This window comes from Maylandia zebra, linkage group LG11 (genome assembly GCF_041146795.1).
Source record: "Maylandia zebra isolate NMK-2024a linkage group LG11, Mzebra_GT3a, whole genome shotgun sequence".
Lineage (NCBI taxonomy): Eukaryota > Metazoa > Chordata > Actinopteri > Cichliformes > Cichlidae > Maylandia > Maylandia zebra.
Window position 1 is genome coordinate 5,991,576 of NC_135177.1, and position 27,386 is coordinate 6,018,961.

Here is a 27,386-nt window from a genome sequence, read left to right on the forward strand (position 1 = left end):
CCTCGGCGGTAGGTGGAGACTGGACACAGCAGAGTGGAGTCGGTATTCAGGCAGATGATCTCTCTGGTTCTGCTTTTGTGAGCGCTAGGCTAGCTTGTAAACAAGAGCAAAACCCCCCGGCCGAGTCTCGGAGAAATTTCATGACTGAACACGCGGGTGTTTTTTTGGTTACTCACAGCTCCCGTGTACGCCGGTATGCTTTTCTTTCCGTTTCCACTACACGTCTTTGCTTTCGACTCTGCAACATACTGAGACGCTGATGCTGCCCAAATGAGCTAACCTCTCAACTGTCTTGAAAGACAAAATCAACATTTTCACTTAGACCTAAGGTAAGAGTTGCAGTTCAGGTAAAGCTTTTTGCTTTGCTGGGACACAGTTCTGTTCTTGTGAAATTCCTTCAGCTTCACTGTCACCGGGCTTTGCCTTTGCAGGTGTTGGTAAATATCACAGGGGGAAACGTGTCCAGCGGCTACCAGCTCACGTATAGATGTGTTTGACGTGTTTGTATAAAGTAGTACTTAACCTAACCTGAAAAATACATTCATGCATGTAGCTACGATTATTATTAAGATTTTTTTAGCGGTTATTTATTATATTTAATGATAAATTTGATAAATGTAAAATGTATGTTTTAAAATAAGAGATCTATTTCCAAGAACCATATAGCAAATTTAGACACATAGCCAAATCATATAGCACCACAATATATCTGAAGATAAATAAATATTACATGTTAAAAGGTAACAGAATGTAGATTCATAGTTTTGTACATCTAAGAGGTGCTGTGTACAGTGTTTAAATTCAGTCTAAGAACAAAGGTAAGCAGGCACTATTTGCAATCGAGCCTTGGTACAGTGCTGCTCTCTTCGATTTGCGAGGTAGGATCACCCCACTTTTTCATATAAGGTGCAATGGTGAGTAAGACAGTAATCACCTGTGATAGATAAACTGTAATGCACTGTGATCCACAGAATCAAGAGGATTCAAGGTGGACCTAGAAGGTTAATCAAGCAAAAATTGTGGATTGCACAATATTCTAGTGTGCAATTCTAGTGCATGAGCCTGCAACTTGTTGATTTAAATCAAGATTTGTTTCTACATACATAACCAGCCAACCAACCTTTGTCATCAATAAATTTTGTCAGTTAAATCACGTTACTACGGGGCCCCTCAACGGTATGTTCCATCGTTATGCCAGTTTATGTTTATGTAAATTACATGCAGCTGCAGGATAGGAATGCGAAAATGTTAAAATATGCTGACGACATAGCTGTTGTGGATCTCTTTTGTAGCAACTCTAACTGTTTTGCTCAGGAATGTAGGTTGGAATAATGGCATAACTCTCATTGGTTGTTGATTAATTTTGCCAATGTGAAAGAGCTTGTCTTGAATTACACAGGCTCCATAAAAGGTCTTTCACTCTCTGGTCAGTCTGTGGAAGTCTGGGGACATATATTAATGTAAAGATAAACTTTTATAGTTAATGCTAATTCCATTTACAAGACTGCTAATAAGAATTTTTTTCTTATCAGGATATTGGGAGGCTCTGCAGTTAGCCACAACTGTGGAAAGAGTTGTCAGCTTGATTGAAAGCATGCTTCAGTTCAGTATCTTAGTCTGGTATGGTACCTCGATTGTTGAAAATAGGAAGAACTGAACAGGATTGTCAGAACTGATTGGTCGACACCAAACTTCATTGGATAAGCTTTGTCATCAGGCTGTCTTAAGTAAAGCCCGGCCTATTGTTGCAGAATGTGAACACCTTTATTTTGAATTTGAAATAATGACCTCTGAACGATTTTATAGGATGCATCTAGCTAGTAAAAAGGTGTATACGGGATCATTTGTGCCAAAAGCAATCAGCGTACTAATTAATAAGATGCTGTGATTTATTTCTATAGTTGTCTTGAATTTTTATATGCATATGTATGTATGTTGGCTGATAGCCACCAGAATTTTTATTCTGACAATTTTCCATTAATTTGGACAATAAAGTCATTCTATTCTAATTTTCTTGGTAAACGTTCCACATGGTTCTTAAAAGTCCTGGAGTCTAACCTCCAGGCAGAGTCCTTTAATGCAATTAACAGTTTCAATTTTTCAATTTTGTGACCATGAAGGGTTTGAATATAGATTTTTGGGTGATGTTGTAAATAACACGCACTTAGTTTAAACAGAGTAATGGGAGTCTATGTACACACTGAAAGTTTTCCTGTCATGTCAGTTGGAGCATTGAATTCACCCCTTGGGGTGCAATTTTGTGCATCCTGAACCAGTCGGCATGGATTACCTGCCTTGTTTAAGAATTTGATTCATTCATGTCATTCACACATCGTCACACCACAGCCACTCTTGTTTTGAAGAAGAAGAACAGATGCTCATTAGCTAGCTTTTGACCAAGAATGGTGACTTCAAGTGCTGCTGAAACAGGGTTAAAATCAGTTGTTTGTTTACAGCAACACTCTGTTTTTAAGGCAGTTGGTCGAAGAAAAGAATCAAAGGGCTTGAACTCGACGATCCGGAATTAGACAGCAGCAGTCCACGGACCGTGGGAGAGCATATACACAAACCTTCCCCTGCAGGCTATATGATAAAGCACTTAACAGAAAAGTGCAAAAGACATGAGAGCAGCTGTAGCCACTTGTACAATAGCATGAAGCTTCACCTTTTTTCAGGCTTAGTATAGTAGAACAGCTGGGTTATTTGTGTTTGTGTTTTTTTTCATGACATTCATTGTTTGATCTGTCAGACCCAATTGCACCCACCCAAAATTTATTTTTTTTCTTTTAACCACCAACCGCCACTGTTTGTGTGATAAGAAAGTTATGATATATTTCAAAAGCAAACTGTAGATTAAACCACAGAATACAAGCAAGGTATCTTTGAACTGTAATTATAAGAGTCAGCAGCACTTGACTCAAGTCAGTGATTATCTAAGGCAAACATCATTCATATGCATCCATAGCTGTGTTTTCCTTTGAGAAAGGGAGGATTAATCCCACACATCCCCTTTTGTCATATTCATTTATCAGCTGATTGATAATAATAAGTACTGTCAAAAATAAGAATAACTATCAGTCTGATCATGGTCCTTTGGTGTGCAGCTTTGTAACCTAGCACTCTGAGCAAATGGAAACCGGCTTGCTGTTGCCTCTATATTGGTTCACAAGAGGTGTTCACAGTAATGACACTGGAGCTGTGAAAATAAAAATACCACAGTGAAGCTTTTGTGGTATTCATGGTCGATAAACTCACAGACAAGATGTTATTTCATATTTCTGGAGTTTCCAATATTCTTTTTGCATGTTTTCTGAATCAGACATTAATCCAAACAGACTGAAATCCTAGTGAGAATTCATGTTTGTTTTAACACCAGAACCACAAAGGTAGTCATTTTCAAAATGCTGCACATCTGCAAACCTTCGTTCCTTCAATTTATCCATCTGTCTTCTTTTGAAAAGCAATATTCCATAAGCAAGATAGAGGGTAAGTGGGAAGCTACTCACATTAAAAGCAGTGCAAAAAGCATAAAAAATGTTTGGACCAATCTCTAAAATATCCAAATGTAGCCTTTCTAAATTACGAAAATGATGAATGAATTTTCACATTATTTTCCAAACAGCTTTTTAATCCAGGTATGAGTTTGTGCCTTTATGTCGCCAACTTTCTCAATAATTCACTGTAATATGTTGTATTAAGTTTCTGTAGATCAGTATTGTGGCATTTCTTCAACATCACCATTAATACATAAGTAGTACTTCCATTTTCCCTAAAACCATACTTGTGTTCCTTCAATAATTTATATTTACCAATAAAGTGATCCAGTGGTTATAATGTCACATCTTGATTACATCACCATAAGCGATTTGACTTGACGTGTCACCTGGCTTTCTTTCTTTGCCCTGTCCCTTTTATACTTCCAATATGATCTGCATTTCTGCTCTTGTCTTTGGAATAATTCAAAGCCATTCTCTGCAACCTTTCACTATAGCTCTGGCTTATTTAGCAGATTTTGAGTCCCCTCTGTGAAGACCCCTACATTTTTAACAGTGGAAATAAGTGATATTTATGCATTTCCATATCCCCTAAGTGCTGAGCAAAATTGACTCTCATTACTTTTTACAGCAACTCTGGTGCACACAGTATGGGTTCAGTTCAGTTTGTTGGAAAGCAGATTATACATTAGGCTAAGTCAGAAAACATACCACTGCAAAGGCAGACAAACACCTCTGGAGAGAGATTTATACCATAAGAGGCCTCTTCAGGTGATCATAGCTTAAGAGGCTGGTGGTGGAGCTGATGTACATGTGCCTCAAATCATCAGTCCCATGAGTCAGATAAATGGAAGGCACCATTTTTGGCACAGTGACCCACAGTGTCAGTGAATATGGCACCAGAAGAGGCACATCCAGGCTTTTGTCATTTAGGCATGGTTTTTTTTTTTTCATCCTTCATAAAAATCGTTTGTTTCATTTTTGTTCTTTTTTTCTGCATGCTTTGGAGGGTGTAGCACTCTGCAGCCTTTGTTAGAAATTCATTATACATGTAACGAAAAATGCAATTAGAGAACACTTTAGGTATTACATGAAGGTCATCTTCCTAAAGCTTATTGAACTTTGGGTTTTAAGTGGGCTCAGTGTTTTATTGTTTTAGTTTTTATTTGGATGAGCCACGCATATATATTAATGGGTGGCCAAGTATATGTGCCAATTTATTGCTGAGCTGCTGAACTGCTGAACTTACTGAGCAAAATCTGATTGTTTTAAAGTTCAGTCACTGCTAACCAGCTAGTTGTGGCTCTTCTACACACATAAGTTTCCTGCCTGCTGGCCCAGTGGCCAGTTCACCATTATTGCAGTCCTTGATATTATTCAGCTGCTTCCCCAGAGAGCATGCTCCACTGACATACTCCAATCCCTCTGTCTTGGACTGAAGCTGGTACCTTCTGCTGTGAGCTAGAGTCCTGCACTAACCAGCACTTGCAGCTCATGAAGAAATGGTTCATCCGCTGCTACAGTGATGGAGTTGTAGTTAGACTCAGGAGAAGGTAGCTCTGCTGAGACTTACTTGGTTATTTAAATTTATAGGTTATTTATAGAAATTGATGGACTCTGATCACTCCATCACCCCAGATAGAGGTCTATAACTCTCTGGTAAACACTAGGGCTACACTTGAAATCAATGTTGTGTCAAAGAAGGTCAAGAACTCAGTTAGTTTGGTCCCATGTCAGCAAAGTAGAACAGTGAGCCAGCAGAAGCTGTATTTTATAATGCTCTGATTATGTTAGCGTAGGAGGTACAATTCCTGTACTGTCTCCTAACCAGCTCATATTCAGAGCAGTTGACCCATATAATGGTGTGTTGATTATAAGCTCAAGAATACCCACTACAGCTGGGAAGTACCTGTGGGTGGTTTTGGCCTTTTGGCTTCAGAAGACTGTAACAAGCCATTTGTGGCAATTATACTGGGGCTGAAGCCAATGTGGGAGTACCTTATGATTCCTATTCAAAAATCATCTTTTTCTTGTCTTTCATTGAATAATTATGCTCCCATTCACTAAGTTCAGGCTCTCTAATTTGGGTGCTGTTGAGACAGTTTATAGAAGACTTTAATGTCTGACACTTGAATGAGTGACAGCTGGCTCATGTTTCTCTTACCAGCTCCTAAACCCATGACATTGGACGTTTGTTGCTGTGTTCATGGTAAAAGCGTGACACCCCAGAAACCTTCATATAGTATTTTGTTACGTTTGGCTTGGTTCATAGTGCTTTCAGAGTGTGTAGGACAACACAAACATATGTTACTTGGAAGGCTTTGGCTCCAAATGGAAGAAACTCTGAGTCTGATCTTCTAACAGGCTCCAATGCAAAGCCTGTTGCTAGTATAGGTATGACCAACCGGTGCTTTATCAGAAGTGTCTCCTAAAATTATTTCTCTGTTTTACACCAGAAGTTATGTATAGTGTAAAGACTAGGTTGGTTGGTCTGAAGCTTGTTTCTGGGAATCATCCAGGACTGTCTTCCATTTAGTTCCTCACTAGGCTCTATCGCATATGACCACTGCAGGCTGCCAGGTTTTCAAACACTCATTGCATTTTTAAATGCAGTTTAGGCTGTAGTTTAAAGAAATCCTTCTTTGTTTGTGTTTCAGAGCAAAACAGAAGTTAGTGAAACCTCTGATTGTCTCAGAGTGGCTATGAATTATGCATGGAGATCCTGTGAAAAAGCTTTTAAGTTCCTAAGATTTGGGTTTCTAATTGACCTGATATTTGTTTTGCCCTACCTAAAGTGTCAGGGACAAGAAGTACACATTTGCCAGAGCCTTCATTAAGAACAGAAGGAAAATATCTATTTAGAATTAAGTGTAAAGGTGGTACTAAATTGTGGTTATCTATTATTTATTTTATTTTTGCCTCTGAAACCACCGACATCCCTTTGTGCTTGGAATGCTGCCCATGTGACCCTGTTAAGTGACTGTAAGTACGTATATGAATGGATGGATTATATTGTTTGGAGGACTAGTGAGTCTTTTCATGTATGTTTATTTCTTTCAGGATTAATTGACTGTAAAGGGATTTTAAAGCTCAGTTCTAGCACTAGTTTCTAAAGGTATTTTTAGTATGCTTAGCTACAGCAGAGAATATAAATTCTTGACTAGTTAATGGCATCTCCTGCCATTTTTTTCCAGAAATGAAACTGTGAGGAAATCTCTCAAAATGCTAAGACTTATTGCTGTTACAGAGAAGTGAAAAAAAAATAGACTTCAGATTAAGATCAATGACTCAGACAAAGGAAAATTTTAATGGTAGATGACAAACAAAGCACCAATTTAGAAGTAGATAAATGATGTTGGAGTAGTTTGTAGTCAGATTTTCTTGTGGGAACTTTAACTTCAGTTGTGCAGAACTGGCAGCAGATGTCTTCAGACTGAAATCATACCTTTACTCTTTCATCCTGACACAGATTTTGTTATTGTCTGCATCATCCTTGCTGCACACAGGCGTGATAATGTTAATCCTAACAACTAAGGACTAATATGTCACTATTTGCAGACAATTCTAATTCAAGTGAAAATGGACATACCCTTTAACAGTAGTTTAACACCAAAGGATGCTCAAGATTTTCTTCCCCTGCCACCATGCCCTCCACAAATTTGTATGGAAGAAAATCCTTCTAAATTTACAGGACTCCCAAGTCTCCAAAACGGATAGGATCAGCAACTTGAGATCTTGTTCACTGGCAGATATCCTTAAGTGTTCATCCAGCTTTTTTTTTTTCCTGTTCTATTTCGGTCCCTTCTCTGGAAAATTGCCTGTTGTCCTGAGGCAGCGCTGAAGTGCTGTGCTGCAGTGTTTTCAGAGGTTGTCCTTCTCACTTTGTTCCTTTTTTGTCTGTCTGTCACTTACTCACACACATTCTGCAGATTGTCTACGCCAGCCTCTGCATCGCCTGTATCCCTGGGGGAGAAGAGACAACACAAAAGCCTTGATGTTATATCTGCTATATTGCAGAAGGCACAGTGGGTCACTGTTAGCAAATGATATAGGGAAGCAAGAAAATGTTGTTAAAGAGCTGGCTATCAAACAGTCAAGTAATCTGTCTCAGTTTGATCTAGGCAAGTGGGTAGACATGAGATGTGTCAAACACAGACCTGGAAGATTTTCTGACAGACTATGTGACTTGTCTTTGTACAGCCAGATAACGACTACTGGGCCGTTAATTCTCTTTGGTGCCACACTGAGCTCCAGGCAGCTTGATCCAATCTGACAGGCCACATTTAGTTCAGGAATAAAGATGACAACACATAAGGACACATCATCACAGCCAGAAGAGCTCAGCAATCAAGTGGCCGAAGGGAACTAAAAACAGGTACAGGGGAGAAAAGAAAGGACTCTAGTGATACAGTGTCTGTTTTTCTTTTTTTCAATCTGTTTTTGAAAGAGGCAGGGGTAGGCCCTCTGAGGTGATTTTCAAAGTAGATAAAGATATGGAAAAAGAGAGATGGTTATCTCTAAAAGGGAAGGGATGGTGAGCTATGAGGAGTGATAAACAGCTGGGACCAGCTGAACAGCTACAGTGCACAGGATACTTCTGCCACTCCTCCCTGAGACTTCACGGCTTTCCAGGATCCCCATTAAAACGCTAAATGCTGCCCCGTGTTACCTTCCACATCATCAGGGTGCTTACCATCTCCAGAGTAACCCAGTAACGCTGGTGTTAGCATGGAGAGAGCAGTGATTGATAGTTCAAAGAAAGAGGTGAATTGACCTGTAACAAGAAGAACGAAATGTTCAAGGATCATTCTATGTGCTCCTGAGTCCATAGGAAGACTACACTTGAGAAAGCTGGTATATAGTTATTTACAAAAGCTCATCACATTGTCCACCAAAGCTTCTATACTTTATTACTACTTTGTTATTATACTTTGATTGGCCTTCAGCTTCCAATGGCAATCCCTGTTCACCTCTGCATCCTCAGTCAAGTGACCGTACACTTTCTGGCTGTAGAACCTGCAGTACTCTGCTTTGAGGCAGATCTTGAGATTAGATTTCTATTGCCAGCAAAAATGTAAAACACCAGAGATGGAGTCTGGAAGACTGCCACAACAGAAACTTGACCAGGCTTCCCCACCAGGGAAGTACTAGATAGTAGCCTGATGATGTGGTTCTGTTGGCTTCATCGGATGATGTCCTCCAGCTCGCACTGGAACAGGACCCAGGAGAGGTTATATCTCTCGGCTGGCCTGGGAATGCCTTGGTGTTCCCCCGGACAAGCTAGATGAGGTGGCTGGGGAGAGGGAGGTCTGGGTTCCTCTGCTTAGGCTGCTTCCCCCACAACCCAACCCCGGATAAGCGGAGGAAGATGGATGGATGGTATTGTCTAGTAGTTAATGAGACTGTCATTGTCTTGAATGGAAGTATAATAGAGTATTTCAGCATTAGTTAGCCATTAAATAGTTCCCTTCCAAATTTATCAACATTTGATGATGCTGACCGTGTTTTGCTTTATCAACATTAGTACATACAAAGCTTACAGACAGATTTTCCCTCTTTTTTTGTACCACTGATCAATTCCCAGTCCAAGCTGGTCTAAAGAAGTGCTTATGTCACAACTTCTAGAAAATCACAGGGAATTATGATTTAATGAATGAAAACTGAATGAAAACTGCTCACCTGATGTGTGACACAAAAATCCTTTCCTGCTTTCACCTTTTCATAGTGGCTGGGTCACGTGTTTTGTTTTTTCCATGTAATGTATAGTGTGGTACAACATATAAAGAACCAGACATCAGTGGTTTCTACACTCATGTGGATGCAGCACAGACTAAGCTGTAGATGTCTTATGAAAGCAGTACGGTTAAGTATTACTAATGATGCAATTATGTGGTGTCAGCCTGTAATGCTGCATCAAGCCAATAACAGGAAGGTTTTTTTTTAATGCAAAGGAAAAGGTTATTGGCCTCACTGGTAGATTGGGTTGAATAATTTTCTTGTATCCATGTTTAATTTATCCATAATTTATATTTCAAGCCTAAAATAAGCTGTTTAAACATTGTTTTGCAATTTAGACCAAAAATAGCTGTATTGTCCTTCGTTTTACTTGAAAACTAAGGCTATAAAACAAGCTGAAGCTATTTTCATGCATAGACCACTTTTGCTCCCAAATCATGTCTTCTTTGAAAAAGCTATTTTCCACATTGCTTCATATACTGTATATATGCCATTTCATGCATACTTTAGGCAGCTTGATGAAAATTATTATACATGTAGGCACATTACCGCACGGTTTATTGGGCAGAGAAGTGCTGATGTACAAAAGGATTTTCTTACTAGTCTGGTAGCCTGTGCTGTGGTTCTTAGCTCAGCAATGTATGAGTGAGCCGCATTACTGTGCAGTGAAGTGTGCTCAGCCCTGCTTTTGAAATTTTATTTGGATATTAGGAAAATAAGCGTCAAAACTAATGCAGAATTTCATCATAGTGAAATCAGCCTTTGACTACCCCAATCCTTGCATTTATTAAATCTGTTGTAAGTATTTGGCTGCTAGAAAATGACAGTGTAAAGTCACATGCTGATGGAACTAGGCTAACAGGGGGCTCTGCTGTTACAGGCTCACACAGCTGCTGTGTTTTTAAAAAGTAGTAGCTGCGTGCTCATTATTCAACTAGTTTTTAGTGCTTTTGTCATGTATGTCTTGACTAAGTTCTATTAGTCAATATTTTCACATTAATAATAAATCAAACGACTACAAGTAATGGTTGCTCATAGTGATGAACTCGCTAATTGTGTTTCTTCTCAGAGCTTTGTAGCCTGATTGGTTATGGTTTAAAAAATGTCTGATATTTTTAATTACCTTACATCTATTTTTTTCTTTAAAAAGAACAGAGTCCTTGATGCATAGACAGAAAAGTCTTTCATATTGTGACTTTTCTTTGGGAGCCTTGACTTGCACGGGCTTACAGCTAGAGCCATGTTGTCTGTCCATTAGTCCTACACCTAGACTAGATAGGTTAAATGCATAGAATTTATTTAGGATTGAGGACCACCTGAAGGGCCCTGGTGTTGGTGTAGATGGTTGATAATAATTATGTGCCTATTTTTACTGTCATGTGTTGCTGAGGAAACGCATTACAGTAAAAAAAAAAAAAAAAAAAGTAGATGTGAAGTGTTGGAGCGCTGAAGGGATGCAAAGATGCCTGATGATTCTACATCCTGTATGCAAAACTGATGCAGGCAAGGTTTTGTATACACCCATGACAGTGGATGTTAATGCAATTGGTGAGAAGTAATGGGGGTTCTGAGGAGCAGGGGTCCTTTGATACTGTTGTATACAGTGATTGTAATTGAGAAGATAGAATAAATGAGTAAAGAATAAAGTTTAACATTTGGCAAATTAAAAAAAAAAACCTTGTTCTTGACCTGTGTAGTATTTTAACACTATTGGAAGTAAAAATAACTTGAACTCCAATTTTGAAAACACAACTTTCTTTTTTTTTTTTTCTTTAAAAAAAAAAAAGCAAAAAAAAAAAAAGCTCTGACTTGTATTATGAGTCTGAGTCTGTGGTCTGGAAGAGAGTCCTGTAACTCCCTGTCTGCAAAATACAGTAAATAATGACCAATGTTGGGCAATTAATTATATAGTTACTTCTTCAAAAAAAGTTACTGAGTTATGCAAACAACAAAGTTTTTTGCAGCTTGTTTACCTAAAAATGCAGCCAAGGCATTTTTTAAAATAAACATTTCAAACTATTTACAGAACAATCAGCTGTTCTGCATCAAATTTGATGCCACAAAAATTATTTGTGCCACTCCAAAAAATAATTTCTGTCCACTTTGAGATAAAGGAGAACAACAGCCTGATACCTGCAGGCCTGACAGCAGGAGAGGTATCACTCCTGTAACACCTGTAACATTCAGCAGTCGCCTCATTGTTCTGACACACACAACAAAACTATTGACTACACTACACACTAACGACACAAGATTTGCGCTAAACGTCGCAAATCTCTCACATCTCAAAACCGCTGTTACTCCTAAAACTTCCTCCCGTTTTTTAACAACTAAATGCCATGTTTTGATTGGTCGACATGGTACATTTTTCGACCAATGGGAAAGGGTGGGGGGGTTTTGGTTTCATCTTTGCTCACAGGCTTTCGAGCGTTTTCCTTATAAAATGCAGTTTTTACCATTTCTTCCCGCAGTAAATATAAACAACGGTAGTATTCGGGAAGAAAACCAAACATTGCAGATATTTTTATCACAACTCTGGTTTTACGTGGCCTATCAACACAATTTAAAAACTGGTGTGAAGTCCACACTTGTTCCGTCTATTGTTCTGTCTGTCCTGCTCACATCTCCAATGGTTGCACGCGTTGTCATTAACGTGGCTTCACTCCACATCAGCCACGCTGCTTTGCTAGCTAAAACACCTGTGTCGGCACATAAGGACGCTGTCATAGCCTGTCAACGACGATGATTAACTGCGTATATACGTGAATGTGAATCACGTGATTGGCTGGACTATGGGATAAGGTGGCATCGTTCTAATCCCATACTGGAGCAGCCAGTCACTTACTGACTAACACTGCAAAACAGAATTGTTGATGTATTTACTTTAATTCCAATCCACGTTAGAATTTTTTTTTTTGTGCGCAACGCAGATTTTTTCTGCGCAGAGACCGTGCCATCAGTGCGCAATTGCGCACGCGCGGAGCTTAGAGGGAACATTGGTTAGGGACATATTAAAAACTGCTCACATACTATTTAACCATGCTAAATATTATGCTAGTATGGAAGTTCAGACACATTGAGGGTGTTGGGTGGCTTAAAGGATAGTTATTGTTGACCATAATATCTTATTAGAGCGATTAGAACATGCTGTAGGTATTACAGGTACTGTGCTGCAGTGGTTTGTGTCATATCTATCTAATAGACTCCAATTTGTACATGTAAATGGAGAGTCCTCTTCACACACTAAGGTCAGTTATGGTGTTCCACAGGGTTCAGTGCTAGGACCAATAATGTTTACACTATACATGCTTCCCTTTGGCAGTATCATTAGAAGACATAGCATACATTTTCACTGCTATGCAGATGACACCCAGCTCTATCTGTCCATGAAGCCAGATAACACACACCAATTAGTTAAACTGCAGGAATGTCTTAAAGACATAAAGACCTGGATGGCCGCTAACTTTCTGTTTCTTAATTCAGATAAAACTGAGGTTATTGTACTCGGCCCTGAAAATCTTAGAAATATGGTATCTAACCAGATTCTTACCCTGGATGGCATTACCTTGGCCTCCAGTAATACTGTGAGGAACCTTGGAGTCATTTTTGACCAGGACATGTCCTTCAATGCACATATTAAACAAATATGTAAGACTGCTTTCTTCCATTTGCGCAACATCTCTAAAATTAGAAATATCCTGTTAAAAGGGAGTTTTTCCTTCCCACTGTCGCCAAAGTGCTTGCTCATAGGGGGTCATATGATTGTTGGGTTTTTCTCTGTATCTACTGTACAATATAAAGCGCCTTGAGGCGACTTTTGTTGTGATTTGGCGCTATATAAATAAAATTGAATTGAATTATGGTTGCTTGATGAGCACAATTAGCAAAATTAACCAGTTTACAAATTCATTCATAATTGTGGAAACAAAACATTAGTGTTTCAAAATAATAATACTGGCTCCGTTTCAGCACAGCTGGATGCAAAGAGCAAATTTCCATAGCAAACATTTGTTGGCAGTAGAGAAAAGTCAGCCTCATCACTTGTGTCACTTAGAAGGTACCTTCTTACAGTAATTGGGAGTAATGGCTGGGAAGAGCAGGAGGGGGATATGATCTACTACTGCATCTTAACAATAGTATTACAGTAACCAGGTAAACATGTTCTCTCATGTCCTGCCTTAATCACATTTCTCCAAATATCCGGATTCCTTTTGAGTATATTAACGTAATATGAGAACAGGCTCAATTGAGGAAAGTGACCAAGGCTGAACCTGCAAGAGATAAACATCAGTTACTTAATTTCAGTAGATTCTAAATACTATGTTGTGATTATATTGCATTATTGTTTTACACAATTTTATAGCATAAAGAAATGAACATTTTATATTGTAATCAACCTTACAGTCATGGCTTATTCATACTGGTCAATGTGCAGTAGAAGGTATCATCAGAAAATGTCAAATATTCTTCACTTTTTGTAGATATTTTGTTTTCACATTTTGTTTTGATTCTCATTTTAAATAGCTTAAAGTCATAACGACAGAAGGGTTTTAGAAGTGTTTCACGTTCTTAATTCAGTACTTTGGCTGTAATTACAGTTGTGATATCTGAAGGGATTATTTTGTGTGGAATCGTGACAGAAAATGTAATTTATTTTAAATAAATTCTACAAGACATTAAACTGCAAAAAGTAAAGGGACCTTTTAAGAGACAAAATACACAGACTTCGTGTAATGCTAAACTGTATTTGCACATCAAGTGACATGAAGTCATTTGATTGAGGCCAGGTAAGCCTTTCATAGCTATTGCATTCGCTCTTGCTCAGTTCACAATTCCTCCATCCCTACAGCTCATCGCTAGGAAGATATTCACTGAATATTTCATATGCTGCTTTCAATTTTAGATAGAAAACATGGTAGGAAAGGATCTCTAAATGAGCAGGGGAAATGTTTAAAACAAGCAAAGTTTCAGTGTCTGTATGATTTGATCCATATTGAGGAACAACTCTTTATTTTGTTTATACCGTAATAAAGGATATATTGTTAAATATTTTTAATTAAACTGCCTTATACACTGTCCACATAAAGTGGATTGGTTTGATATGAATTCTTTTGTAGCTGACTGGTTGTCATAGATGCTTAAGTCACTTGAGAAAAGTATAACTTGGGATCTCTAGCATCTTGGATTTTGTTGAGATTCTGCGGTCTCTTGTCACCAGTGCTGTTAAGCCCCTTTTCCATTAGTACCTACTTGGATCGACTCGCCGTGACTCGACCCGTATCGACTGGTTTTCTATTACAATCCGATACTACTTAACGTGCTTGGTTGTCGTCATAGCAATGTGCCGGGGTGACCCGCAACGTAATTAATATGTGACACATGCTGCCTCCTGGCTGCATGCCAAATATCCTTGGGCAAGATACTAACCCCATGTTTGCCTACCGGTGGTGGTCAGATGGCCCGGTGGCGCCAGTGTCCGGCAGCCTCGCCTCTGTCAGTGCGCCCCAGGGCAGCTGTGGCTACAATGTAGCTTGCCTGAAACGCTCTCAGGATTCATGGAGGGACACTACTCATCCGCTAATCGGTGACATGCAGTCTGACATTTTAGTACCTGCTCAGATTGCTTGGAACCCCGGGGGAGCAGGTACTAAAATAGTGCCTGGTACTAGAGCAGGGCGATGTGACCAAAAACATTTATCACAATATACATTTGAAAATTTGCGATAACGATATAACTGACGATATAATTGACACTAGACGAAATACTTTACAACTCCACAACTTTATTAGAGCTGACGGACTAAAGCTAAACCAGTTCCACACCACTGAAGTTGCAGCATTTTTACAAACCAATTCTGGTTCATCCGTTTCATTCAACGATCTGCTTTCGCCCTTCTCATTCTCCGTCGCTGCCATGCTTTTTCAGCCATGTGCGTATGAAAACAAAGGCACCACGCATGCGCGTTTTACCCATATTCTATCACGATATTTCATTTTCTTATTGTTGCCGGTATTACCGTGAACGGTATGATATGGCGCATCCCTACCTGGTACCACGTACTATGACCTTATGGAAAACCCTGTAAACCGATCGATCCAAGTAGGTACTAATGGAAATGGGGCTTTTGTCTCTTCTTGTCAGAACACACCTTTCAAAAGCCTGAACCCATGTCTATAAGAAGGGGTCCTGCTGGGTCTGTTAAACTGTGAGTGTCATTTTGCAGGGACAAATTGGGTCCACCTATGTCCTGGGGGGAAATGGTCACAGCAAATCAATGCACTGTGTTTCTGAGTTATCATCCTTATCCTACGATCCATTTCTATTGTGAAGGGAGAGGTGTCTTTCGAGATAACTATGTGCCATCATGCACAGGGCATGAGAAGTCACTTAATAGTTTCAAAAGGACGGATCAATGAAATGCCATATGCTAAGGCTTATAGAGTCACCAGATCTTAATCACTTTAACCACATATGGAAATTTTAGACCAATATTTTGGACAGTACTGTCCTTCGTCATCATCATCATCACACCAACTCTGACTCCTGGATTGAGAGTAGGAAAGTCAGTATGTACAGTCGTAGCCAAAAGTTTTGAGAATGACACAAATGCTGGTTTTCACAAAGTTTGCTGCTTCAGTTTTTATGATAGCAATTTCCATATACTCTAGAATGTTATGGAGAATGATCAGATGAATTGCAAAATCCTTCTTTGCCGTGAAAATGAACTTAATCTCAAAAATTCAATTTCCACTGCATTTCATCATACAGCATTTCATGCCATAAAAGGACCTGCTGAGATCATTTCAATAATGTTCTCATCAACTCAGGTGAGAATGTTGACGAGCACAAGGCTGGAGATTATTATGTTATGCTGACTGAGTTAGAATAGCAAACTGGATGCATTAAAAGGAGGGTGATGCTTGAAATCGTTGTTCTTCCTATTAAACATGGTTACCTGCAAGGAAACACACGTAGCCATCATTGCGTTGCAAAAAAAAGGGCTTCACAGGCAAGGATGTTGTTGCAACTAAGACTGCACCTAAATCAACCATTTATCAGATCATCAAGAACTTCAAGGAAAGAGGTTTAATTATTGTGAAGACAGCTTCAGGGCACTCAAGAAAGTCCAGCAAACTTCTTCCAACCATCCAAAAACAGTTTGATGAAGAACAATGCCTTTTCCAGCATGATGGATCACCATGCCATGAGTCCAAAGTGATACCTAAGTAGCTCAGGGAACAAATAATCTTGTGTCCATGGCCAGTGAACTCCCCAGACCTCAGTCCAATTGAGAACTTGTGGTCAATCCTCAAGAGGCAGGTGGACAAACAAAAACCCACTAATTCTGACAAACTCCAAGCATTGATTATGAAAGAATGGGTTGCCATCAGTTAGGATTTGGCCCAGAAGTTGATTGACAACATGCCAAGGCCAACTGCAGAGGTCTTGAAAAAGAAGGGCCAACACTGCAAATATTGACTCTTTGCATAAACGTGATGTAATTCTCAATAAAAGCATTTGAAACTTATGAAGTGCTTGTAATTATACTTCAATACATCACAGAAACAACTGACACAAAGATCTAAAAACACTGAAGCAGCAAACTTTGTGAAAACTAATATTTGTGTCATTCTCAAAACCTTTGGCCGCAACTGTATATGAAAAAGAATATGACTCTGTATGATAACCATTGCTGAGGAGCCAGACCTTTACTCAAATTTGATTATATTTGGTGACTGCTGTGACCTTTTCCTTATTTGAACATTGTTATTCTTGGGCAGTATATTGGCTCTCTCCATCACACTGCCAAAGAGTCAGTTTAAATGACTCCAAATACATGTAGGTATACACAGAGACATCAGACTTTGGAAAGCACTTCCATGTTTTGGATTTACTTTAGCTCTGTGATGTGACCAGATCCAGGAAGCAGCTTACAGTTGTTCAGGTCTCTGTTTGCAGCCTGTAATATATAGCGATGCAAATGAGAGTGTTTTGTGCATGCTGTGGTGTCTTGCAGTGGCTTTGACATTTTGAAGCCTTTGGTTTCTTGGCTCAGTCAAATTGCAGGGGGCATTCACATGCATCCCTGTGGGAGCCAGTGTGCAGTCAGGGAGATTAAACAGGACCGCTGGCACTGCAAGCCTTGTCTTGCGCACCCTTGTCATTGTGGAGCAAACAGCGCATGCAGGCTGCCAGCCTAATGTTAGCCTCACCAGCAGCCTCCTCTTCACACTTCGTTTGACTTTATTTTTACTGCTGCATCAGCATCAATGTGATGCTTCTGTATATGGTGCTTTGACTCCCATTCATTGTGCTTCTTCTGTGACATTTTGTCATGGGAAATGGCATTAAGCATTCTTTATTGGCTTATTTTACAGAAAGGAATGTTTTTTTTTTGAGGGGAATAAAGACAAATCCTTTTCCTCTGTAGTCTTCATGACCTGCATGTTTCCTCTTTTGAGTTCAGTGTATATATTTGCATATAAAGCAAGTGTTTGCAGATGCTGCTTATAAAAACTAACTTTGTTTCCGCCACACACACACACATATATATATATATATATATATATATATATATATATATATATACACACACACACACACACACACACACACACACACACACACACACACACACACACACACACACACACACACAGACACAGTGGGGCAAAAAAGTATTTAGTCAGCCACCGATTGTGCAAGTTCCCCCACTTAAAATGATGACAGAGGTCAGTAATTTGCACCAGAGGTACACTTCAACTGTGAGAGACAGAATGTGAAAAAAAAATCCATGAATTCACATGGTAGGATTTGTAAAGAATTTATTGGTAAATTAGGGTGGAAAATAAGTATTTGGTCACCTCAAACAAGGAAAATCTCTGGCTCTCACAGACCTGTAACGTCTTCTGTAAGAAGCTTTTCTGTCCCCCACTCGTTACCTGTATGAATGGCACCTGTTTGAACTCATCATCTGTATAAAAGACACCTGTCCACAGCCTCAAACAGTCAGACTCCAAACTCCGCCATGGCCAAGACCAAAGAGCTTTCGAAGGACAGCAGGAAAAGTATTGTAGACCTGCACCAGACTGGGAAGAGTGAATCTACAATAGGCAAGCAGCTTGGTGTGAAAAAATCAACTGTGGGAGCAATCATCAGAAAATGGAAGACATACAAGACCACTGATAATCTCCCTCGATCTGGGGCTCCACGCAAGATCTCATCCCGTGGGGTCAAAATGATCATGAGAACGGTGAGCAAAGATCCCAGAACCACACGGGGGGACCTGGTGAATGACCTGCAGAGAGCTGGGACCAAAGTAACAAAGGTCACCATCAGTAACACACTACAACGGCAGGGAATCAAATCCCGCAGTGCCAGACGTGTTCCGCTGCTGAAGCCAGTGCATATCCAGGCCCGTCTGAAGTTTGCCAGAGAGCACATGGATGATACAGCAGAGGATTGGGAGAATGTCATGCGGTCAGATGAAACCAAAGTAGAACTTTTTGGTATAAACTCAACTCGTCGTGTTTGGAGGAAGAAGAATACTGAGTTGCATCCCAAGAACACCATACCTACTGTGAAGCATGGGGGTGGAAACATCATGCTATGGGGCTGTTTTCCTGCCAAGGGGACAGGACGACTGATCCGTGTTAAGGACAGAATGAATGGGGCCATGTATCGTGAGATTTTGAGCCAAAACCTCCTTCCATCAGTGAAAACTTTGAAGATGAAACGAGGCTGGGTCTTCCAACATGACAATGATCCAAAACACACCGCCCGGGCAACAAAGGAGTGGCTCCGTAAGAAGCCTTTGAAAGTCCTGGAGTGGCCTAGCCAGTCTCCAGACCTCAACCCCATAGAAAATCTGTGGCGGGAGTTGAAAGTCCGTGTTGCTCGGCGACAGCCCCAGAAAATCACTGCTCTCGAGAAGATCTGCATGGAGGAATGGGCCAAAATACCAGCTACTGTGTGTGCAAACCTGGTAAAGACCTATAGTAAACGTTTGACCTCTGTTATTGCCAACAAAGGTTATGTTACAAAGTATTGAGTTGTATTTTTGTTATTGACCAAATACTTATTTTCCACCCTGATTTACAAATAAATTCTTTACAAATCCTACCATGTGGATTCATGGATTTTTTTTTCACATTCTGTCTCTCACAGTTGAAGTGTACCTCTGGTGCAAATTACTGACCTCTGTCATCATTTTAGGTGGGGGAACTTGCACAATCGGTGGCTGACTAAATACTTTTTTGCCCCACTGTGTGTATATATATATATATATATATATATATATATATATATATATATATATATATATATATATATATATATACATACATATATACACAGTATACACACAGTATATACACAGTATACACACAGTATATACACAGTATACACACAGTATATACACAGTATACACACAGTATATACACAGTATATTACATGTCACACAGTATATACACAGTATATTACATGTCACACGACTGGTCCAAGGTTTTAGAACATCCCAATTTTTCCAGTTTTTTATATAATAAAGAGTGCAATGAGATATTAAACAATTTAATGACTCATTGCACTCTGAAATGAAAGCATAGTACAAATAAGCAGTTGGAGTTAAAAAAAAAAGGAAAAAAAAAAAAAGGAATTAATTTATCGGCCAAAATTTATTTTAAACTTTTGACTCATCAAAGTAGCCACCTTTGGCAGCTATAACAGCTGAACTCACCTGTGGCATACTTTCTGCAATTGAAATCAAATATTCTTCACAAAGTTCTTCCCTTATCAGCAGAGCTTCCCATAAATGTGTGGCACCTGTAGGTTGCTTTGCTTTCACTCTTCTGTCCATTTCATCCCAAACCAGTTTGATGAAGTCTGGAGACTGTGCTGGTCACTCAATGTTTTCAAGCTTAGAAGTTTCTTTTTCTCCAGAGGTAGTTCTGGCAAAGCTTGGACTTATGTTTTAGGTCATTATCTTGCTGTAGGATAAACCCCTGACCAACTAGGTGTATGCCAGAGGGTACTGCATGGCGCTGCAGAGTGCTGTGATAGCTGTTTTTGTTCAGGGTGCCTCTTACTCTGCACAAGTCACCGACCCTGGATCCAGCAAAACAGCCCCAGACCATCACACTTCCTCCTCCATGTTTGACAGTGGATGCCACACACTGTGGAGCCATCCTTTCGCCTACTTGAAGGCACACAAAGATCCTGTGCGATGAACCAAAGATTTCAAATTTTGATTAATCAGGCCATAATACCTTCCAGCCTAGGCAAGCCTCTTTGTCTTATAATGACATCTTATGCAATAACTTTTTCGCTGCAACTCGTCCTATCAAACCTGCAGCTCAAAGTCTTCCCTTCGCAGTTGAGAGTGAGGCTTACTTATTACGACCATTATTAAGCTGTGCTTGAAGCTGTTGCCTGTGAGCCACCTACCACGCAAGCTGTTAGCTCTCAGAAACTTGTCCTCTGATTCATTTGTGGCTTTGGGTCTGGCAGACACCTTTCTGTCAGAGATTGCCCCAGTGTCTGAGTGTTTCTTGATGATAAAGAAAACTACTCACTGACACCTTGTCTTTCTTTGCAATTTCTCTGTAGGAAAGACTTGCATTTTTAAGTGTTATGATGGTCTGTCTCTTTTCCGTTTTTAATTGCCTTTTTCTCGCCATTTTTGTAATAACACACTACTTTCTGCAGTACAATACTGTTCAATTGATGCTCACGAGGGTACGGTATCACAGTGTGTTCCAACACTGCTTTTATGCAGACAGAGGGGGTTGTAAGTAATCCAGAAAAGTTAGAACAGCTGTAGGAATTAGTAGCACCAGCTTTAAGGCTTGGTCAACCTCCATTGCTGCAGCTTTAAATTGTTAACGCATTTTGTGTTCCCTGAAAAAGGTGTTTTTGTATAACTCTGAAGTGTACATTATTTTTCAGTTTTGGTAACCTTACCCCTTTTTTTTTTAACCTCTGGCAGTTCACCACTTACCTTTGTACCATTTCAAGCTATTCATTGGACTTGAACGACTTGAATTGGAATGAATAACTGGAAAAATTGGGGTGTTCTAAGACTTTTGACCGTTAGTGTATATTGCAGAGTAACATTTTGGGCTTTAAAGACGGCAGCTTGGAAAATAAAGATGAGCTAGTGACATTTATAAAACCAGAATTGTTGTATGAGAATTATGAAGCTAGCTGAAGAGATGAATGCTATGATCATCAGATTGGTCAAGATACATCCCAGCTAGCGACATACTGTCCTGGTCGTCATCCGGAGAACAAAATAATAAAACGAGATGCTTCAACTTTTAAAACCTTGGACATAGAGTGCCATATTGTGGCAGACTTTGCCTAAGACCTAGAGTAGGTCGAGCTGGTGCAACCCTTCTTTATTCTCTGCAGCAGCTGTTCATTGCTGCATTTTGAACTGCTTATATTTGTCTGCAAAGGTTCTCAGTCATCCAGGTCATCATAGTCTAAGGAGCTTTGAAAGAAAAGTGTTCTTTAAATTTCATCTCTTCAAGCTTCTCGGATGAGAGGTGAAACATCTTCAGGGAAACTTAAAGAACCACCAATTGCTCTTAGGATTTGGTGGTCCCAGATTTTAAGCCCTATGGGAGTGTCTACAAGAGGGTCATGGACCCCCTATTGATCCTCTACCTAATCACACGAGCCAAGGTATGAAAACGGGTGTGGGTTACAATCAGCCAAGGTTTCGGGTGAACCCATTGTGAAGCCTAGCCCAACCCCATCATGATTGGGCGGTTAAAGCGTCTGGGAAGGGATCTCAAAACTTGATTATCAATGGCAGACAGTTAGTGTCGTAAACCATCGCCTCTGTTCAAAGATGGTCGCTCACAGTGGACATAGATGGCTTCTTTCACTCCTCTTTCAAACCATCTGTCTTCTCTGTCCAAAATGTGAACATTGGCATCCTTGAAAGAGTGACCTTTGTCCTTTAGATGCAGATAGACAGCCGAGTCTTGTCCCGTTAAGGTGGCTCTTCTGTGTTGTGCATTATGAAGTGGCTGTTTGGTCTCTTCAGTCTGGAGGTCTGAGCATTCCTCGCTACACTGTACAGCATGCACTACGTTGTTAATTTTGTGTTTGGGAGTTTTGCCTATATTGTGCCCGTGTGTATTCAGGTTGATCACAAAAAATGACCCTATTGACAATAACATATTGTACTTGCATGGATGTCAAAAATAGCCCAGGGAGTCAGGTCGACTCCTGCTGAAGAGAGACAGCATGCAAGAAACTCGGGGAGTCCAGGAGGGCAACAACAAGGGAGCAAAAAACAAAAGTGCAAATTTTATATGACATAACAGGAACGAAATGATGCAGTGAACAAGATAAAATAAAGTACTGGAAAAGTGTTAGAGCAGTACATACATTGCAAGTTATAAATGGGTCCTGACCTTGGAAAGAAGATCACCATCTTCTTTCCAAGGTCAGGACCCATTTATATCTAAAAAAACAAACATTTCCCCAGGCTAGGTTCATGTCGATGTGTTGTTCTTGACAATTTGCTTAATTTGCGTGTGTGCATTCTTAGTTTTGTCTGACCTGATTTAGTTTGCTTTGCGTCACAAGACCTGTTGTAGAGAGGGGACGATTCACTCTCTAAATGCCTTTTATAAAATTATTACTTATTGCATGGCATACCAAAGTATACATTTAAATTTAACCTCCTCCTCTGGGTACATATATCATTCAAAATTAGGAATAGCATGTTAAGTAATTGATTATTGTAGTAACTGTTCTTTTAACCAAGCTGGCCCTGAAGTAGGTATTTAGCATGCTAGCTGCCGTGTGTCTGCTGGCAGCTGCTTGCTATTAGCCGCTGGTTTGATTTTGAGTCTCTCAATGACTCACTTGTTCTCTCAGTATGCAGATGAGTAGAGTTGAAAGCAATAGTGTTGTTCCTTTCTCTCTGCCTCCTCGCACTGTAATTTGTCTTGACATATTCAGGGAGGGTGACAGAGGATGTAAGGTTAGGAAAATGTCTCATTTGTTCGCTTAGGTAAACAGCTGCTATTCCCAAAGGTGAGAGCTGAGATCCGTTCAGATGAATCACCAGATATTGTGTTGCTTACATGAAAAGCACTGCAACCTTATAGGTCTGACTATTAATTTGGTTATTATATCATAGCTGTCCTCTGTGTGCTATATTGTTAATTAGATAATTGCTTGTAGCAACAATGCCTTTTTTTAAATTTTATTTTATTTTTAAATAGATTTTTTAATGTCTATATTTTAACTTGTGCTCATCTCTTCTTCCCCTTCTTTAAGTCTGCTCCTGGCAGCGGATGTCTCGTCGCCTCCGTCTGAGGTTGGAGGCCAGTTGGCATCAGGAGGTGGGTCCTAAGCAGCAGCAGTGATGCGGGCTTCAGTGGCAGGTTGCAGGATGAGTGTGGGTGCACTTGTTAATGGTCTGCTGGTCTCTGTGGTCGCAGCTCTGCTTTGGAAATATTCCAAGCTGAGTGAGCATGCTGCTCTGTTGGAGGAAGAGCTGCATATGACACAGCAGTCCCAGGAGGTCTCACAGGCCCGTATCGACTACCATGTTGCTCTGCAGGCGCTTCAGGAACACGGCACCCGCATGGTCTGCACTGGGAAGATGCACACTGACCGCATCTGCCGCTTTGACTACCTCTGTTACAGCTCTGAGGCAGAGGAGTTTGTGTTCTTCCATTCCAATTCCTCTGTCATGCTGCCTAACCTGGGGTCCAGACGTTTCCAACCTGCCCTGCTGGACTTGTCTTCAGTAGAAGATCACAATACCCAATATTTCAACTTTCTAGAGCTCCCAGCTGCTGCTTTAAAGTTTATGCCCAAGCCTGTGTTTGTACCAGATATAACACTGATCCTGAATCGGTTTAATCCTGATAACCTCATGCATGTATTCCACGACGACCTCCTCCCAGCCTACTATACCATGAACCAGTATTCAGATTTGGATGACGAGGCTCGTCTTGTGTTCATGGAGGGCTGGAGCGAAGGCCCACACTTTGACCTTTACCGTCTTCTCAGTAGTAAGCAACCGCTTCTCAAAGAACAGCTTAAGAACTTTGGAAAGCTCATGTGCTTTACTAAATCTTATGTTGGCTTGTCCAAAATGACTACCTGGTACCAATATGGCTTTGTCCAGCCACAGGGGCCCAAAGCTAACATCTTGGTCTCAGGCAATGAGATCAGGCAGTTTGCCAGAGCTCTGATGGACAAAATGAACATTACAAGGGTAGAGGAGATGGAGAAGGAGGGAGGAAGCGGTGAGGATGAGAAGGAGAAAGAGAAGAAGGATGACTACATTGTCGTTTTCAGTCGGTCAACAACAAGACTTATACTGAATGAAGCAGAGGTAATCATGGCGCTGGCCCAAGAGTTTCAGATGAGAGTGGTCACAGTGTCCTTGGAAGAGCAGTCTTTTCCCAGTATTGTACAGGTCATCAGTGGCGCTTCCATGTTGGTCAGCATGCATGGAGCTCAGCTTATCACCTCACTCTTCCTCCCTAGAGGTGCTGCTGTGGTGGAGCTGTTCCCTTTTGCTGTGAACCCTGAGCAGTATACACCATATAAAACTCTTGCCTCCCTTCCAGGCATGGACATTCACTACATCTCCTGGAGGAACATTAAGGAGGAGAATACTGTCACCCACCCAGACAGACCCTGGGAACAAGGAGGCATTGCTCACTTGGACAAAGAGGAGCAGGATCGGATCCAGGCAAGCAAGGAAGTCCCCAGGCACCTTTGCTGCCGCAACCCAGAGTGGCTCTTCCGGATCTATCAGGACACTTTAGTGGACATCCCATCCTTTCTGGAAGTCCTCAAAGAAGGCATGAAGACCAAGCCCAGCTTAAAAAAGGCCAAGGTGGCCAGCACGGTCCATCCGGGCCGGGTCAGAGAACCTAAATGTCAAACTTCAGTACAAACCACTAATGAGGCTAAACTCACAGTCTCTTGGCAGATCCCATGGAATTTGAAATTCTTAAAAGTGAGAGAGGTGAAGTACGAGGTGTGGATCCAGGAGCAGGGAGAGAACACCTACATGCCTTATATCCTTCCCCAGCAGAACTACACGTTTTCAGAAAACATTAAGCCCTTCACCACTTACCTGGTGTGGGTTAGGTGCATCTTCAACAAGAATCTATTAGGCCCCTTTGCTGATGTTCTTACATGCAGGACCTAGTGTGAGCACAAGGCCTGCTTGTTTGTTTGTGCAGTTTCATATAATGGTGAAGTCACTGTTTCAGTCAATCACTTTGGAAAAGGGGGACTCTGTTGGATTATGGTCTGTAAAATGGCTGTTGCATGGTGCTGTTTCCATGCTCAGCCCGGGATGAACTGCAGAAGAACCATGGTCAGAAACGGCCATAAACGAATGAAAAGTTCATCGCTTATATTTAGAAAGAAAGTGCAAAAAACGTTGTCTCTTCTAATAAAACTAGAATTCAGATCAGCAGATTTATTTGTGAAAAATAATATATAAAATGTTTTATGTGTTAGTCAAAACACTGGTTCTTTACCTTTTACAGTATGCAATGTAGTTTCTCTGTAAGGAACAAAAGACATTTTAGAATACGATTTTTAAAAAAATGGTTTTTGACTATTGGTGCGTGTGTGTGTGTTTTCATGGTGTCCGTTTGGGGAAAAAAATATTCAGGCCTGATATTTAAGATTATATAATTTAATTGCACAAAAATTTTGATTATACTCGTTTTTTACATAGTTTAAATGTAAAGTAATAAAAATAATGTAATGCATATTTGTCAGTAAGATGTAGTCTTACTGACAAATAAATACTGTTTGACACATTTTTTACAATTACATTTATTGCTTTATGTTAAGACTATGCAATCTAAATGGAATTAAAATTGATATGCAATTAAAATACATATTACTTCTAGTACCAGGCCTAACTTTTTGTGTGGCGTCTTTTGCCTCACAATTGTTAAATTCCATACACAGTCATTTACAGGATCTAGTCAAAACCAAAGCAACCTTTTTCACATGGTTTCAGCTACTCATCGTTCATGTCAGCCACCTCAGATCATAGAGCTCTTTTCTAATATTTGCTAAGTTTAACACTGCTTCCAAAAATGTCACGAAGGACTCACAGATAATGCAACAGTTTCACAATACAGCAGTAATCAGTGTCTTGGAAATTCACAGTCAAGTCATTTCAGAACATATCGTAGAGTTTAATATCTTTAGATTAGTTCCTCTTATGTAATATTTATAGCTCCACACTGCCCGGTAACAAATCACTTCTCTCTGTTTTCCTGCTTAAATAAATTCCTTCATAAATAATTAATTTTTCTCTAATTGGCAGTAATTACAACTGTAATATTATCATTTTCTCGAGTGTATATCTGTTACGCCAGGCTGTAATTAGCGTTAAGCATTTTCCCTGCTGTATCCAGCAGTTTGCTGCTGGACAGTTGGATTTCACTGCCTTGTGTAAAAAGCATTTTCCTTAATCTAACAAGGTATTTTTGCAGCTTAGTGTTTCACAGCCTTGTGTGAACCTCTGTTAATTAGGATAAAATTCCCAGTTATGTGTCTTTTAACTTACATTCCTCTAAGGTTTTCTGGCTGGTATAAGGAAGTCTAATATTGAATTTTAGCTGGAAACAGCTGCCTGTTAAACATGTTTTAGTGTAGTCTGCAAATGAAATACTGCATGTGGGTAGCTCCAGTGCACAAATGTACTGATAAATCTTTAAATGGAGGTGAAACTATGTCATAGTAGGAATGTAGCAAGAGATGTTTTATGGAATGGCAAAACACTGCCATCAGAATAATGACTTATATTGTTGAGATTGCGCCATTTTCCTTACTGTACACTTTATGATGTCCCCCCTGCAATGTTGTGGCTGCTGCTCCTTTTTGCTTTTATTTTCATGCCTTTTCTGTTTTCCTCCACTTTTCATATGCAGTTGTTTATCACTGCATGTTCAAGAGATTATTTTAAGCAACTGCTGTGTGTTCAGGATGTGATTGATTAGATATGTATGTGTTAGTGTTGTTGATTAGATTTCTGTGTATCTCTGTATGTGCCGAGTAAAACACGAGTCTCTGTTTTCTGTTAGCAAATTTTTTTTTTTTTTTTTCAGTGAGTGTGATTGAATAAAGAAGCTTATTTCTTA

The 27,386-nt window shown here is 40.0% G+C and overlaps 1 protein-coding gene across 1 annotated transcript; it reads left to right on the forward strand.

Annotated features, from left to right (window-relative positions):
• On the forward strand, positions 1-27,386 carry pomgnt2 (protein O-linked mannose N-acetylglucosaminyltransferase 2 (beta 1,4-)). The gene is made up of 2 exons (XM_004560078.3): positions 1-329; positions 23,530-27,386. Exon 2 carries the CDS (start codon positions 23,618-23,620, stop codon positions 25,424-25,426), a length of 1,809 nt encoding a protein of 602 aa, XP_004560135.3. The 5' UTR covers positions 1-329; positions 23,530-23,617; the 3' UTR covers positions 25,427-27,386.